This window comes from Nicotiana sylvestris, chromosome 6 (genome assembly GCF_000393655.2).
Source record: "Nicotiana sylvestris chromosome 6, ASM39365v2, whole genome shotgun sequence".
NCBI classification, from domain to species: Eukaryota; Viridiplantae; Streptophyta; class Magnoliopsida; order Solanales; family Solanaceae; genus Nicotiana; species Nicotiana sylvestris.
The window spans coordinates 165,766,816-165,784,967 of record NC_091062.1 but is presented as its reverse complement, the minus strand read 5'-3'; the positions used below and the strand labels follow the sequence as shown (position 1 = coordinate 165,784,967).

General features: G+C 39.2%; 1 protein-coding gene across 1 annotated transcript; it reads right to left on the bottom strand.

The window, feature by feature from the left end:
- Positions 1-329: 329 nt before the first annotated feature.
- On the bottom strand, positions 330-1,871 carry LOC138871619 (uncharacterized). Its single transcript, XM_070149506.1, has 2 exons — positions 1,328-1,871; positions 330-1,120 (listed from the first exon to the last, which is right to left on the bottom strand). The coding sequence occupies exons 1-2, from the start codon at positions 1,869-1,871 to the stop codon at positions 330-332; spliced, it is 1,335 nt and encodes a 444-aa protein (XP_070005607.1).
- Between the last annotated feature and the right edge of the window lie 16,281 nt (positions 1,872-18,152).

The window sequence follows — 18,152 nt, the reverse complement described above, 5'->3', positions numbered from 1 at the left end:
CATGTTCAAACATCACCATCTGGTGGAGAGTAGAAGGCACAGCCCCCGCTGCGTGAATCCACGGCCTTCCCAAGAGAAAATTGTAAAACGTGTCCATGTCCATAACATGAAAGGTTACTTCAAAGTCTACTGGGCCGATGGTCAGAATCATATCAATTCTCCAATTGTTTCCCTTTTGATACCATCGAAGGCACGTACATAGACATTTTTGGGATGGATTCTCTCGGTACCAATTTCCATACGCTGCAAAGTTAAGAGTGGGCAAATGTCTACCCCAGAGCCTCCGTCCAACATAACCCTTTTCATATAGTACCCTTCGCATTTGACTATCAGGTACAGGGCTTTGTTATGTGCGGCCCCTTCTGGGGCAAGTCATTTTTGCTGAAGGAGATCTGGTTAATTGCGAAAAATCTTTCGGCCATTCTCTCCAACTGCTCTACAGAAGTCTCAACAGGCACATATGCTTCGTTAAGGGTCTTGATCAATACCTTTTGATATTCAGTGGAATTCATCAACAGAGATAACAAGGAGACCTGTGCAGGAAATTTTCGGAGCTGGTCGATCACCTTATAATCCACCATTTTCATCTTTTGAAAGAAGGCCTCCGCTTCTTCGTCACTTACGGTCTTCTTATATGGGAAGCTCTTTCTAGTGGCATTGTTCACCTCTTCTAAATTGAAATACTTTTCTGCCAGGTTATTTTCTTGAACTTCTCCCGAGATTTCTCTGCCTTTGTAAGTCACCACTGATTTGTTGTAGTTCCAGGGCACAGCGGTAGGATCCGTCATGGGCTTTTGTGATGCGCGGCCAATAACCACGGGCTCACTCAGCCTTGGTAGATTAATTGGCCCCCGCATCATGTATACTTCCTTGGGCACATACATTTGGGTTGTCTTATTCAACTCGAATCTTCTGGGAGGACTCAAAGTCATCTGCTTTTCTTTGCGGCCTCGAGGGACATAGAGAACGACATCTTTGGGAGGCATTGCCCCAGTTTCAACTTCAATTTTCTTCTCTGACTTTGGAGGGGTGTTTTTTTCCTTTTTCTCCCCTTTTTCTTGCTTCGGGGCAGCTTTTGATTTCTTTTCTACATCGGCATTGGCAATGATGGCCTTCAACGCTGGGTCAAATTCTTTATCCTCTCAAATCATTCCGATTACCGGTCCGTTGTTGTGGGCCGGTAGTGGGTTGTTAGTCACATTGGGAATATCTTCATCCCTTAGCACTATTTTCCTTTGTTATATCAAGTTCTCCATGGGTCTCTTCAGAGTCCAGCAATCATCTGTGTCTTGCCCTTCTACCCCTAAGTGACAGGCGCATGGGGTACCGGCTCTGTAAGTAGGTGATGCTGGGCTTTTCTTGGTTTGAGGAACAGGCTGTAGCAGACCCATTTGAATAAGCTTTGGTAACAGGCTGGAGTAGGGTTCACTAATGAGTGTAAAATTTGGCCTCTTGGGTGGTTCACGAGGGTGGAAATTGCTTTGTGGAGGCCGGGGGTTGTAGTGGTTTTGGTAAGGAGGCTGGTTTCTAGAAAATAGAGCTTGGTTCCGGTTGGATTGTTGTTGTGGCCGTACATAAGGTTGAGCATTCATGACCGGGTATGGCTGAGGAGCATAGGCTACGTCTTGGTGGGGGTAGTAGTGTTGCGGGGTCCTTTTTGAGAAAAAGGATCTGGGAGTACGGTGTTTTCTTGCACCCGACGCTGCCATGAATGTTTCTTCCTTTTTCTTTCCCTTTGATACTCCTCCAATCCCACCCTGAATGGCTTGGGAGGTACATCTGATAGCGAATTGGCTTAGAATTCCACCCGTTTTCAAACCATTCTCAACCATTTCGCCAATCTTTATGGCTTCAGCGAACGGTTTACCCATTACGGATATCATATTTTGGAAGTAGTCAGCTTCCTAGGTTTAGAGGAAAACTGTGACCATTTCAATCTCGTCCATCGGAGGCTTTACCGTGGAGGCCTGTTCACGCCATTTAACTGCGTACTCTCGGAAACGTTCCGAGGATTTGTTCTTTAAGTTTGTCAATGAGTTCCTATCTGGAGCAATGTCAATGTTGTACTGGAACGTCCTGACAAAATCCCTAGCAAGGTCATCCTAGATGTGCTAGCGGGATATATTTTGGTCCATGAACCACTCAGATGCGATGCCGACCAGACTTTCTCCGAAATAGGCCATGAGGAGTCTTCCTTCCCACCGGCTCCTCGCAGCTGGTTGCAATATCTCTTGAGATGAGCAATAGGATCACCGTGTCCATCATACTTCTCAGATTTTGGGGTTTTGAATCCCAATGGTAGATGCACATGAGGGAACATACATAAGTCGGCACATGATACACTTTTCTGTCCACTCAAGCCTTGTATGCTTTTGAGGCTCTGTTCCATACTCCTCATCTTCTTCGCAATCTCTTCTTGCTCAGGAGTTTTGGTGATCTTTTCTTGCCCCACAGTAAACTCATATTGGGGTGGTTGAGAGTAAGTATAGGCGGGAAACTGTGCAGGTTCCAGTGGGAAAGATGGTGTTTGGAAGTTGAAGGATGATGGGTGAAAGCTGGGCCTGGGCAGTGTAGGCTGTGTAGTAGCTGAGCATGGCGGAGCAGTGAAAATATTTGAAGCTTCTCCTGAAGCTAACACCTGGGGGCGAACCTCAGAAGGTGTTCCAACAAAGTGGGCCGAGATGGTAGGATATCTGAGTGGGGTATTGGGGTGAGTGATCAGGATATTGGAGGTTCCACCTACCCTAGGAAAGAGCTCGAGAAATCCGGGGATTACACTTGGTGGATCTCTTCCGTTTGACCAGGCGTCCCACATTTCCATCATGCGGAGACCAGTAACCTATTTTCCTCGGTAGCCGCCGATTCCGAAGTCGGGATGCCCGAGATCGGACTCTCATCCGTGATAGGAACTGTTGGCAGAATGATTTTTGAAGACATTTCAACGCTACCTTTCGACCTCGTGAAGTATGGATGCAAAGCCAGACTACCATAAAACCAACCACCTAAATATAAAACCTGGACTTGACAATAAACAGGCAACTAGTTAGTTTGAAACAAATAACACATAGGAAATCGCATGTTGGGGTGTAATGCACCTATACAGTTAAACGTGTTTCTACATGTTTCGCAACGGTTGCATGTTTCATCCCAGTTTTGCTTATTTTCCCCAATTTTCTCTTCTTTCCTCATCGGTTATTCCTCATTTTCCTCTCTTCTCTTTCCTTTCTCTTCCTTTTTCTATTTTTGGTTTTTCTTTGACTCTCTTTTCTTTCTTTTTAGTTTTTCTTATGGTTTTTTCCCTCTTTTATTTAAATTGTTTACAAAAATCATGACCGGATCCGATGAGGATTGCCTACATATCACGATGCCGCGCGAATCAGATCATAACGTAGTTCAAGAAGTAAATGCGAAAAATAAAAGGACAATTTTTGTGGGTTTTTTTTTCAAATTTTCATTAATATAAAAAGACTCGAAACATACCTTTTCTAGGACTTTAAGAGTCTGGACATGCCTTTTCTAGGAATTGAAAACAGATTCGAAATATGAAAATGCAGACTCGGAAAAAGGAAGAAAATACAATCAAGAAAACTTCAGTGCCTCCAACCCTGCCCTAGGAACACCAATCAGCCATGCAGTGGGCCTACTTGCCATATCATCTTGGAGCCGATAGAGTTCTTCCATTATCTGACGGACGAAGATCATTACAGTGGCGAAAAACATGGATCTTGTCATGTCCTCACACGCATTGCATTTCATGGTGATGTAGTCAGCAATCCTTCGAACCCTCTCTCTTATGATGCCTTTCTCTTGCAACAAACAGCCAATCTGAGGGGATCTAGCCTCTAAGACCTGGGTGGCAGCGTGATTTTGCTCTTGCAAGTACTGTAAGTCCTCTTCCAACCGTGCCATCAAGGCATAACAATGTTCTCTCTCGGCCTTAAAATTTTTGGCTTGTTTAGCCATTTCACCTTCGAGGTTGCCAATCGCCTTTTCCCAACCTGTGACCCCTCTTTCATATCTTTCTTTCATCTGCTAAATGAAAGCTACATGCCCTTCGGCATTTTTAGCCAACCTCGTTCATTCTTTTGCTAGTTCAGACTCAGCTTTCTTCAGGTCATCTTCATAGTCACGCACCTTTTGAGTAAGGTTATAGATGAGCCTTTACTCTTTCCTGCTTCGGCCCGGATTCTAGGCTGCTATTTTCAACTGTCGAACCTGGGCCCTAAGAGCTTCATTTTCTCGAACCAATCTTCTCCTCTCACCCTCGGCCTCTTGTGCCTGTAAATCATTGTTGAAGGTTATGTTTTTCAACTCTTCTCGCAGATCATGGATGGTGGCCTGATATTCCTTTTCCTTTTCCCCCCAGCCTAACCTTTCCTGAATTTTGTCGTCAAAAGCATGAACATAGGGCCTTTTGGCAGGCCTCACAGGTTCGGGCTCAGGCTCCGGCTCATTGTACACATAAAAACTCTTTTCGAACCAAGCAGCATAATTGGGATCAACTTTTCCCTTAGCTGGCTCTGGTACCTGGGTATTACTTTTTAGATACCGACAACAATTGCAGTCTCTTTGAACTAAAGCCTCGGGTATCGTTGCTTCTGGGTGTAGTTCAATGACTTGAGTGCTTAGGTCTGCCTCTTCAAGTATCACCTGATATCTTCCCAGATGTCTCAGAACTCTTTGTGGTGCATATGGTTGTATACTTCTCGCTCCCATCATCATCAAGTAGCCCTTTGAAGAGGTCATGTAGATGATTTCTGTTACTGGGAGCCATCCTATGGTCCATTCAATTTGATCTGCTCTCAATTTTCTCAAATAGGAAACTCATGCTTCAAACCCTTCCGGTGGTTTGTAATCTTCCACCCTTTCCTCATACTTTTTGATAAAATTGTTCCCGTCTGAAGCATATCTTATGAACTTAGGATGACGGTGAAGGTGTTCGATCATCCACATCTGAAGAAGAATATTGCAGCCTTTGAAAAATTGACCCCCAGATTTGCACAATGTTAATGCCCGGTAAATGTCCGCCAGCACTAATGGGACAAGTGTGTGATCTTTTTTGTCGACGAGGACCTGTGCGATTCTGTCCATACGGTCTATTGTACCCTCAGAATTCGGAAATACCATGATCCCTAGAAATGCCACGATGAAAGCAAACTGTCGATGAATTTGCCATATGCTCGTGTCCTGTTTGTTACTCAACCCATTCTCATTTGTTTCAAACCCGACCGAGTGTCCAAACCTGAAATACAAGAAGTAGAATGCACAACTCCCTTTGCTCGCGCGGTCCTTGCTCATTTGTTTGCTAATTTTCAAAAGATCTAAGAATTTTTGCACTGAGGGAGCCCTGGGGAATATGAGTTGTTGCTTTCTTAACTCTTGGCCGAAATCAATATACCTAGTTATTTCTTCCAGAGTGGGTGTGAGTTCAAAATACGAGAAACGGAACACATTGTGAATGGGATCCTAAAAGGTCACCAAAGCCTTAATTAAATCCTCCTGTGGTTTGATCTGCATGATGTCTACCAGGGAACCCAAATGCTCTTTTACCCAAAGTTGGCCATCTTCATCAAAATCACCCCACCACTTACGTAGCTGCATCTGAGCCCTTTCTATGATAGATTGCGATAATTCCTGGACGGTATTCATTTGTACCTATGGAGGGTTAAGGTTAGGGTTGACTCTTGTGGACTCTTTTTGCCAAACAAGTTTTCTAAAAAAAATCAACGGACAAGGACCCTTTTTATTGCTATGTTTGCATAATGGTCATTTTTGCAAACGTGGCCCCTTCACAATTCCAAATGAATTTTGAGGCCCGGGGATAAGTATTTTAAAAGAAAAAGACACCTTTTAAACAGACTTTCATGTTTCTTCCGAAAATAGCCTTTTGACAAGTGGAATGTAATCTAAGGCTATTCTAGTAAGAAACAACTTAAAATACAACCAAAGCTGGGTCGGCTTATTATTTTGACCAAAGTCCTGATACATGCTTTATTTTATTATTTGTAAAAAAAATGAGGCCGGACCTTATGTGGGTTGCCTACGTATCCCACATCCGGTGAGAATCAGACCTGCGTAGTTCGGTCAGTTTTATCATAAAGACATGATATTTGACTCACTCTTTTGAAATACACTTTCTTCTTCTTCTTTTCTTTTTTTTCAAAAATTTGGCAGAGTTTCGGGATATTTTCAAATACCGGGATTTTTCGAAACCGAGTGAATTCTCTATCGTGCCTCACTCTTGGTTTTTCTCTTTATTAACCGGTCAACATGCAAGACGAAACAAATAAATATTCACATAGCACGTAGGATGCATCAAGATGGTCTTTATTTTTGGTACACCTGCCCTAGACGGACCCAACCCATGTGTTGAGTCCCCAAGGTCAAATGCACGTGATGCAAATAATCGTTCCTACTAGGGATCTGGCATGAGGTTGCATTATTCTAAGTTTAAAACCTGGGGTTTGTGGTCTAGACTTGGGTTACCCGAGCAGACAACTGGGGCCGAAGAGGGGGCAACGTATCGGGAGCACTAAAGTCTACCCGGCCTTGTTGCTGGCCCAGCCCCAATCTATTTGGTACAATTTCTACAGAAAAAGCGGGCCACGTGAATGTGTGCACCATTTTCAGAAGACTCATATGGGTGGCGTAAGAAGGCATTTAAATACAGTTCAAGTAATATCAAAACGGTAAATGGCAATTAGCACATTAAGTCCACAAAATACAGTAATATCAACAATAAAGCCAAATAAAAATCACATTAACAAGCTCGAATTCTTGAACCCTGAACCAGAGATTCTGGGTTCGATCCCCAACAGAGTCGCCAGAGCAGTCACACCTCTTTTTTACACACCCAAAGGTGATATAAGGGAGTTTTTCCAATTTAAGTGACATTATTCGAAATGGGATTATTTATTTGATTTCAGAGTCGCCACTTGGAATATTTTATTTGGTGTCCCAAGTCACCAATTTATTTTAAATCCCAAATTGAGGAAATTGCGACTTTCCTTTTCGAAGTCTGCGAACCAAAAATTCTAAGTAAGGAATTCTGTTAACCCAGGAGAAGGTGTTAGGCATTCCCGGGTTCCGTGGTTCTAGCACGGTCGCTAAGCAATTTATACTTGGCTTAAATTGTTTAACTACTCATTTTTAGGACTTATGTGCATTTATCTCTTTACCACTTTTAAATCACTTGAATTATTCGTAATTGAAGAATTGAGTTACGCGTACGTATACTCTTTCCTTTGGCGCGTCAAAATCATATCACGCGAACGTGTCCACAATTAATAATGCTTTGTTTGTTTTATTAAGAAAAGTTTGGTTGAAGTTGCGCGAATGCATCCCTCGAGTTTTTTAAGAGTTAAATTTGCAATTATATTACGCAAACGTATATATAATTGCAATACTAATCTAAATCGGGCCTAAAGCAATCTACGAAAAGGTCAAGGCATTTCTAAACTAATAAATTAATATGAGGGCCATAAATTAAAAGATTATATTCGTATATGGTACACCCCAATCTATTTTACTAAAGGGGTTTCATTTTATTTAGTTAAGACCACTAATTTTGAGGCTTAAAACAAGAGATCGTTAATTAGAAATGGGAAATCTGGGCCTAGTTAAATTAAGAAGAAAGGTTCACCTTTTAGATGGAGCTACATTTAGGGCCTAAGACTTGGCCCATTAGAGAAAGAACTTGAGATCTTTTGCCTTGTATTGAGAATTTAGACAAGTTTGTGCCCTCATTGGGCTAACTCAGGCAGGCCCAATTACTAAATTTCCTGATTGGGCCTATCTACCCCTTTTGTATTTTTAGCCATGGTACACACATAAATCAGTAACTATAAGAGAAACATTCTCTTTGAGCTAAAGAAATCCAGGTTCACAAACACCAAAATCTGAATGTTAATCACAATACATACGACTTGCAAATAAATGTCACATTTATGCCATGACCTATGAGGTAAATCCTGGGTTTGTGTTTATAACCCAGGCCCAAACACCTAGGTCAGATTTGCTCGATGAGCCCAAGACTTGGGCTTGTTTGCAAATACAACTCAGTTTACAATTACGCACAACCCCAAGTATATTCATTCCAGAGGAAATTCAAAGAATTAAATTCTGTTGGGTCAACTCGTGAAGTCCAAATGCCTAAGCCCAAATGGCTCGGGCCAGACTTGTATCGAGTAGGCCCAAGGTTTGGGCCTAATTTTGACCTAATACCAAACTTTGCACATATCTCTGAATGCATTTATTGTTCGAACAAAACAGCCCACTTTTGTAGGCTTACTGACAGCTAATCTAGATTTAAAAAAATAAATTAACAGTCCAGATTACAAATTTGTAAGTCCAAAATTATACAATGAAGTCTACACTGCTAAAGAATCCAGCACATTAAAAGCTGATAATCCGAAAAAATCTAAAGGAACAAAAATACAGTAAAAATGAAGGCTTCTACTGATTCCAGGTTTCCCTTTGATTACTTCTTCGAATCCAATGTGCCAAATCTGCAAGAACTCAACTACAGCATTGCTTCTTACAAAGCTACTTGCCCAGGCTCCCAACATGAGACTTCTTATGGCTAAATCAACCTTGTTTCCTAAGTATCTCATGGATCTGACCATGGAAAAGGTCAGATTCCCAAGATTACTTTAGTCATACTACCTTGACAGACCTAAGTTAAAGCTTAAGAATGCAATAATAATAAAAGAAGATGATTGTTCATGAGTTTAACCATATTGAAGGTTAAACACATAAACCATTAAAGGACTTCATCTCAAAATCCTAGCAGCCTCATCTTCTTTCCCAAAACATGTAAATCCTACCTCAAAAGCTTTCAGAACCAATTGGTCCAACCAACTAGTGGCTAAACCAATAGGCTACAGCTTATGATCAGACAACCCAAAAGATAAATGAAAGCAACATTTTGGAAAGAAAAAGAATCAGATAAAGGAGAGAAAGAAAGCATTGTGAACTGAACCTAAATACTGTCATAAGATACAGCTATTGATGTTATTTTGACACCACTTTTCTACATGTTGAAATGCACAGAAAGACACATGAAAAAGTTGATGAAGAGTAATGAACAACACATTAATTTCTACTGTTGACACATGCATCCATACACACATAGTCATGAATAACTTCAGATTGCACAAGTAGAGTCATTCTCATATCCAAAATATGGTTACATACCTAGAGATGATTCAAACAAGACCAAATAAAGGTCACTAGAACAGTTAATTCTTCCAGAATAGTGAGCAACAGCAGGCAGCCAAACAGACAACCAAATCAGAAACCAACTTCAGCTTTCAAAAACCCAGAGATTTCAACTCAAGAAGACCAAGAGAAGTTCTTCTACTTCAAGTCTTTTTTAGCTTTTCAGAAAACCAAAGAAGAAAGTTTTTCTCAAAGTTTGAAACTTAGTCTTTTTAGCAGAAGAATGATTTTTTGTGTAGTAAATCAGTGCTAAACAAATCTCTGTGTGTGAGTGAGTGATGTTCCCCTTTATAGAGTGTGCAAGAAATGGCATCAAAAGGGAATATTCTAACCTAAATTCCTAAATTTCATAATAGTACAAACCTTTCTATACAGCTGTCTGTCCCTTTTCTTATCCAATATTAGCATTTTTGCTAAGGATAGGGACAGTTGTCCTAAATACTAGAACCTTCTGATTTTAGCCTAAGTGAAAGTCCAATTTTACCCCCTAGGCTATCCCTTATTTCAGTTTTTCCTAGGTTCTTTTAATTCAAAGCAAGTCCCTAAGTTCTATTGATTGCCAAATCAAGCCAAACAAAACTAGAAAGCATCAGAAAAACCCAATTAATGCTGAAACAAAAACATGTTGATTTCATTATAGTTTAAAACCAACTTATTGATCAATAAAGGTTGTTTATCTAATTACCCTAAAGAACACTAAATTCAAACTAAACTGATAACAGAAACAGAGTGAATGAATTATTTACACCTGATTAAGGACTTGATCCTAAAGTGACAGAAAAATGGAAACCTAATTGGTCCAACTCATGAGTTTCGAACATGTTTTCATCAATTAAAAATCTCATAGAAACATAAAGATGAAAAGAGCAATTAGGATGCCTATTAAACCTAATTAATCTAATGCACTCAAAATTAAAGCTACCATATCCAACATGCTTCAATTGACATATGAAACCTAATCACAATAAACTCATGAAGTCAAACCAGACTTAAAGGCTAATTAAAACGATGCATTCACACTTAAGATAACTGAAAGTGCTAATTATTTTAACAAGCTAGATTAATCTGGAATCAGAGGGAAAAAAACTAATAAAACTTGAATAAACAAACCATAGTAGCTAATGCATTCTAGAACAAATTTACAGAATTGAAGATACTAAAGAAAAAACCAATTTTAACGAGACTGAAAATAAGCTATTAAGAAACTAATTTGGCAGTTAAACCAAGCATAAAGGGAAAAGAAAGAAGAATGAAGAGGGGAAAATAGACGACAGAGCTTACTAATGGGAATGAAATAAGCTTATGAAGCTCGCTCGCCTTGACCCACAGAGATATTTTTCTCCAAGGGATCCAGCTCTGCATGGTTTTGACTGGATCTCCTTGAGACAAAAGACTTCTGAAAGCCTAAACTCGAAGGAAAAGGAAGCATCGAAACTTTGGGGTTTATTTGAGAAGATTAGGTTTTTTCGATTCGAATCTTAGATCCGAGATTCGAGTCATTCGGTGGGGATTCGAATAAAATTGGTTGGGATTTAGGATGAGGCTAGGACGGGGATCCAGTGGTGTTAATTTGGGGATTTTGGGTGACTTAGGGTTTTGGCGGCTTTCTTTGATTCAAGATTTGAGAAACTCAATGTAGATTCGAGGACAACTAGTTGGATATTTGGGAAGGGGAGGTGAAGGGGAGTTCAAGGTGTAAATTTGGGGTTGATTGGAGCATCGTCGCCGGCAGAAGCAATTTCCGGCGGGCGGTTTGTGGCGAAGGCGATAAGGGAATCTAGGGCAGCTAGGGTTTGAATGTTGAGAGAGAAGGAGACGAAGTGAGAGGGGTCCGATGGGGGGGTCGGTCTCTTTGGACATTAATATAGTAAAGTACAAAGGAGTTCCGGGCGTTGGATGATGAAAATCCAACGGTTGTGATGGATTGAGGCAAAAACGGGGTCGTTTGGAGGTCATCTGGGATGGATCGGGTTAAATGGCTTTGGGACTGGACTTGGAGACGGGCAGGGGCGGATTTTGGACCAATTTGGGCTCTAAATTGAGGCCCAATTCCGAAAATACACCAAAATTACCTAATAATCGAAATCCTAAATTACCTAGAATATGAAAAATTAAACAAATTAATTAATTATAAAAGCTACTTAATCCTATATTAAAAGAGAAAAATCAATAAAAAGGAAAAATGTAGAAATCGGCCATTTTTGTGATTTTTATTTTTAATAAAGCAAATAATTAATCAATTAATCCTAAAAATATAAAAACAAATCCTAAATGCAATTCATGATATTTTTGGTATTTTCATAATCTAAATAAACTTAAACATGCATAGAAATGCAAATAATTAAATAAAAATCCTACAAAATCCCTAAAATAGCAAATAATTACAAGAAGAAACCTAATTATTGGAATTTTGTAGGAGCAATCCATGTGGGGCAAAAATCACGTGCTCACAGTTCCTATTTCACACAAAGAAAAATTGGTCTGTTTTGAAAATGGTGGTCGATTTGTGGCCTTGAGTCTTGGACAGCTTGGCTTTTGCCCAATCATCTTGAGTCGGTCTCAAAACACTTTTGTTCTGCACCAACCCTGATTGTTTCACACCCAGTACCATTTGTATTTGCGGCTCAATCAGCCCTATCCCAACTGGAGATCTTTGCTTAGGTGACCTTTTTCGATATCTTGAATGACTTCCTACTTTTTGAGCAATTTGTTTGTCAAAGAGAATCACCAGTTATCTTTCTTGCGCCAAGTAGGCTGACAAGAGTCTTTTTGGGGAAGCCTTTGCATGAATCCTCAAGGTATATTGACAATAACAACTGAGTGCTGGCCAAATTTACTTTGTACAACTGAAAAGCTGGTAGCAGATTTTGAAATCTTTTCTTACTTGTTTTGACAAGGACTGACTCAGAGTGAAGGACACAATGATGCAAAGAAACAAGTATTAACAAGAAATGCCCATGTCGGAAGGACAGAAGGAAGAGTTCTTTTTTTTCCAATAACTAGCCTTAATGATCATGACATGCATTTTGGACTTAACGACCGATCTACCAAACTAATTCAATCTTCCCTTTTACTATTCTTATGACCTTTGAAGTCGGGCATGTTCGTGCCAATTCTTTGTATTAGCTTCGCGACTCACTTTCGACTAGGGGTGCCCCGAGGGATTTTCACCTACAAGTCTCTCTCATTTATTTATCTCTGCTTACCGTCGCCTTACAGTGCCCGTGAAGGTTTTCACTAGTAAGACTCTCTCATTTTTCTTACTCCTTTTCTTTCCTCTTTTTTTTTGATTTTTTTTTGTGAGCAACTTGATAGTGTTCTATGTCGTGTAACAACCGTGGTTCATTGCATGCTTCTCTTGGCATTCTTGAAGGCTTATCGGAGGTCTTTATATGGAAGTTTTTTGGATAGGGTTGGACGAAAGGCCGGCATGAGGCTCAAAACAGACTAAAGAAAATGGGGTTGTATACTTACAACTTTTGGAATCGACTCTTTTTAAAATGAAATAAAATCTTTGCCCCAGTTTCAGGTATTGAGGATTTTCTGACTTTTTTTTTTTTTTTATTTTTAAAATTCTTATTTGGTTGGACCGAACCGTGATGCTGCCTACGTATCTTTATTTTTTAAGGAATCAGGTCAAACGTAGTTCAAACATCTGACCTAACAAATTTTTATTCTTTCTTTCTATATCTCTTTCTTTTTCTTTTTTTTCAAAACAAGTTGCCCCAGCTTCTTTTTTCTGGGGGCATAGACCTTTGCCAGTTCTTTTCTTCTTCATTATTTTTTCGCTTGAACTTTCTAAGAATTCCCCAGTTTGTACTCTTGGGACATGGACTCCTTTTTTTCTTTTTCTTTTTTTTCATTTTTTTTTTACTCTTGACTCTAAACTTGATTCCAAAAGAGGGTAGTCAAAAAAAATAACACAGTCTCAAAAAGGATAGCGAATGATATAAAGTGTTTCGACAGCATAAAAAGGGTCTCCAAGCCTCGAGAACACCAAACATAATATCCTTTCGCAATCGCAGCATTGACGAACATGTCTGTCCTCTTAGTTTGTCGTGGTCACAAGACACTTTCCATCCCTTAATATAAAAATTTCTAACAAATTTCAATTGATTAAACATCCTCAAGCCCGATCTTTACAATGATTTGAATGTGAATTTTACTCGACCTTAATTCCAAAATATTTCAACTCTTTATTCATCCTCAAAAATGCCTTTTCCTCAGTTGTCCAATTCAAACTTAAATCAATTTTCTAAGATCTGGCCAAAAATTCCGCATGTATATCATGTCATTAAAACTAGCGAGAAAAGAACTAAGCATGGAATGACACAAAAGGAAAAACTATATTTCATTGAGTAAACAACAAGACAAACAACTTAAAATCCGAGTTACAACCCTAAATAACCCAGCTAATGAAAATAGCAATAGAACAGAAAGACAAGACTCACACAAACAGAATGGAGGGATAAAAGGGTTTGACTCAATAAAGCAAATAAACTCTGGATCACAACCCTGAAATAACCCAGACAATAGAAAAAACATCAAAACAAACTACCAAGATTCCTTCCTAGTAAGGAGGGAATGACTTTTCAATTGCTAAGCTTGACATTTAGCCACAAATTTGCTCATCAGAATCAGCAGAGCCTTCTCCAATTTCAAAATCATTAACTTCAGTTGGCCAATTCCAGAGAGGATTCTCATACTCCCTGTCACCATGCATCATCCCCACAAAGTGTGCATCATCATGTGCAGATAAAGGATTCTGCGCGATATTCTGGGTGTCACTGTCTTGGATCACAATCAGGTTTTCCTGGATCGTCTTTTCTATGTCTCTTTTCAAATCCCAACAGCTTTCAACATTGTGCCCCTGGGCATTGGAATGGTATTCACACCTTTGAGAAGGGTCAAAGATTCTTTCACGTGGGTCCACATGATTTGGAGGAATAGGTGCAATCATATCATAATGCTTTAATTTCTCAAACAAGCTTGCATAGGACTCTCCTGTTGGTGTAAAATTATCTTTCAACATTTGTTCCCTTCTATACCCCTGGCTTGGATGTGGGTTATAGGGCATTTGAAAATTTTGTGGAGGCTGGTGGAGGTTTTGCGGTGCTGGTGCTCACCTTCTGGGGTGTCTTGGTGGTCGGGCAACATACTGAGGTGCAGCAACAGAGTATTGAGGGTTCTGAAGTGGATAATAGTATTCAGGAGAATCATGGTAAACCTAATGAGGTTGCTCATACCTTCGAGATTCTCTCCTAGGAACTCTTCTCGACCCTGATGTCTTCATGATTTCTTCGTGTTTTTCATTCGTGTCACTAAAATTATCGGATTCAATTGGGACAGCCTGAGTTGCGGCTTTGAGAATTGCTTGACTTATAATTTAGCCTGTCTTAAGACCATTCTCAATCATTTCCCCCATTTTGATTGCTTCCGAGGAGGATTTACCCACTGCGGGCATCATGTTTTGAAAATAATCTGGCTCTTGAGCCTGAAGGAAGAAAGTGATTAACTCGTGTTCATCCATGGGTGGCTTAACTCTGGCCGTTTTCTCTCTCCATTTAATGGCATATTCCATGAATCTTTCAGTTGGTTTCTTCTTCAAGTTTGAAAGGGAATTGCGGTCTAGGGCAATGTCAATATTGTATTGGAACTGATTGACAAAGGCCCGTGCCATGTTATCCCAGACATAACAGCGATACGTGTCTTGATCCATAAACCATTCGGAGGCTACTCCCATAAGGCTTTCTCCAAAATAAGTCATCAACAATACTTCATTTCTTCCTGAACCTCTCAGTTTATTGCAATACCTTTTCAGGTGGGCTATGGGATCTCCATGTCCATCATACTTTTCAAATTTGGGAGTCTTGAAACTAGGCGGCAAGTGGACATCGGGGAACATATATAGATCTTTGAAGGCAACACTCTTTTGACCTGCCAACCCTTGCATGTTTTTCAACCGTTGTTCTAAGCTTTTCACTCTTTGGGTCATTTCTTCATGTACCATCTTTCGGGCAGGCTTCTCAATGTTTGCAGGAAGATCAAACGAGTACGAGTGGTACTTAGGAGAGTGGTACTACTATTGCAGTGTAGCAAATTGTGACTCATGACGAGACTGTCCTTGACCACTGGCCCATGTTTGACACATTTCGGTCATTTGCTGTTTCAGTATTCTATTTTTCTCAAACACAGTAGACTCCCGTTGAACCCTCTGACCCTGAGTCTCTTTAGCACTTGTAACAGCTTCGATGTCAGTTATCATTTTTTCTTGGATCTTGTGTTTCCAGCTTACCACAAACCGACCACCTCAACTTTCTTCACAATTCAAAAAAAACATGTTAGAATGGACTCAGTCGGTCCTTATTATTATCAATATTTTTTCATTTCTTTTTAATGGTGATCGAACCTGATGTGGGGTTGCCTACGTATCATGTGGGAACATGAATTAGATCTTGCGTAGTTCGGGAAGATCATGAATAAAGTAAATAAACTAACTTTTTTTTAATTTTTTATTTTTTTCGAAAGAAAGACTTAAAAAGAAGAAAGGGAATATTTTTGGATTTTGATTTTTCTTCAGCATTTTTGCAAAGAAAGACTTCTAAAGAAGAAAGATATTTTTTTGAATTTTTTTCGGGAATTTCGAAAGAAAAACTTCTAAACAAGAAAGAAAATATTTTTGGAATTTTATTTTGAATTTATGAAAGAAGTGCTTCTAAAAAAAGAAAATATTTTTGAATTTTGAATTTTCTTTTCTATTTTGAAAGATTATTAGGATTTTTGGAAGAAATTAAAAGAAAATATTTTTGTATATTTTTTTAAAAAAAACAATTAGGGTCTAAAAGAAAGGATTTCTAAAGAAGTAAGTAATAGAAAATATTTTTGGATTTTTTGAAAATTATGGGTCGGAACCGATGAGGTTTGCCTATGTATCTCACATCCGGTGAGCATCAGACCCGCGTAGTTCCCCAGTTTTGACGGAACAAAAGAAAATATGACTTATTTTGAAATGACTTTTCTTTTTTTCAAAATTTCAACAGAATTTCAGGGTAATTCAAATACCTACCTCTCACTCTCTTTTCTTTTCTCTTTTTTTTCGATTTTTATTTTTTTTTATTTTCTTTCCCTATTCTAGAAGTCAGTCAGCATGCAAGCCAAAATAGACAGATACGCAAGTAGCACGTAAGATGTATCAGGATGGTCTTTTAATTTGGGCGCACCGGTCCTAAACGGACTCAACCCCTATGTTGAGTCCCCAAAGTCAAATGCACATGATACAAACAAATATTCCTACTAGGGATTCGGCATGTGGCTGAGTTATTCTAAGATAAAAACCTGGGTATATTGTTCTAGACTTGTGTACCCGAGCGGACAACTCGAGCCGAGGAAGGGGCTACGTACCGGGAACCAAAAGGTCATCCGACTTTGTAACTTGTCCGAGCCTCTCTCTTATTTCAAGGTATGAAACTAACAGAAGGAGGAGTCACACCAGCGTGCACATCCCCGAAGATGAGAAAAGAAGGGTTTCATAACAGTTTATATACAATTCAAATAATATCAACGCGGAAAAGCGACGTTTAGCACATTAAACTCAAACATGCAATAAAATCAGATAATAAATAAAGCCAATTATAATAATTATTCTAAGCTCGAATTCTTGAACCCTGAACCAAATGTTTTGGGTTCTTATTCCCAACAGAGTCGTCAGAGCTGTCACACCTCCTTTTTTCCTACACCCCGGAAGGGGCATAAGGGAGTTTTTTCCAACATAAAGTGACAATCGAAACGGAATTATTTATTTAGAGTCACCACTTGGGATAATTTTATGGTGTCCCAAGTCACCGGTTCAAATCCCGAATCGAGGAAAAGATTGTCTCTGTTTTACAGTCCGCGAACACAGAAATCCGGGTAAGGAATTCTGTTAACCCGAGAGAAGGTGTTAGGAATTCCCGGGTTCTGTGGTTCTAGCATGGTCGCTCAACTGTTATAATTGGCCTATTATCTGATTTTAGTACATGTTTTAACCTATGGTACAATTTTAATTTTATAACCGCTTTTACTTAACTATTTTTTAGGAGAAAGATTCAACGTCATCTAAAACATGTATTGAACCACTTCACATAAATGCACCTGTGGTCCATGACATATTTTATCTAACGTTGTTTGAGATTTGGATTTGGGTCACATAAATGCACACCCGAATTGAGATTCATGTATCGTAACCATGCTACGGGAACCGTACCCATTGCCACGATAATTTATTATTGATCGTGTCTAAAGCAAGCTACGATGTTTGTGAGTCATTTCCTACACATTGTATGGGATGATTGGAAACAGTGGTAGATCATGGAATTCGTATGATGCCTTAACTTGACAAAGAATTAAAGGTTCTGCCTTTCGTTTTCAAAAAAGAATCGATGGTTATTAATAGTCAAGTTACAGACATAATGTCATTTGGGATTAAGCCTCATATAAGTCCTAATATAATAAAAGGAAGTTAATTCAAAATAAATTCAGCTACATCAATTTTCTAGACCTCATGCTCATTATAAATTTATAAGTGACCATCAAATTTGGCTGATTAAGAAATAGGCCCAAATCAGTATGAGAATCCGAGTAAAATAAGTCATATTTAACCACTTCGAAAAATTGACTCGATACACAAAATGAACCAATTTTTTGCAATGAACTAGAGATAATGGAGCTTGCACCAGTCGATGAAATTAATTCTATAATCTCGTTCATTTCCCCAATATATTAAGCTAATAATGGAGAAACCAAGGATCAAACACTTTCTTCAAATAAATAAAACCAATTTCTCACAGTAAACTTGTAGAACCAAAGCAGCAAACACGGATATAGTTCAAACTATCCAATTTGATATGCTAATTCAGAAATAAAGAGCATAAGTGCATCAGCAAGAGAAATCAAAC

Bases quoted from the DNA above. Each gene is read 5' to 3' on its own strand.
- LOC138871619 (XM_070149506.1), bottom strand. From the start codon at position 1,871: ATGGGTAAACCGTTCGCTGAAGCCATAAAGATTGGCGAAATGGTTGAG. The intron at 1,121-1,327 runs GTACCCCATGCG...AATTTGACCCAG, and splicing joins ATCACCTACTTACAGAGCCG to CGTTGAAGGCCATCATTGCC.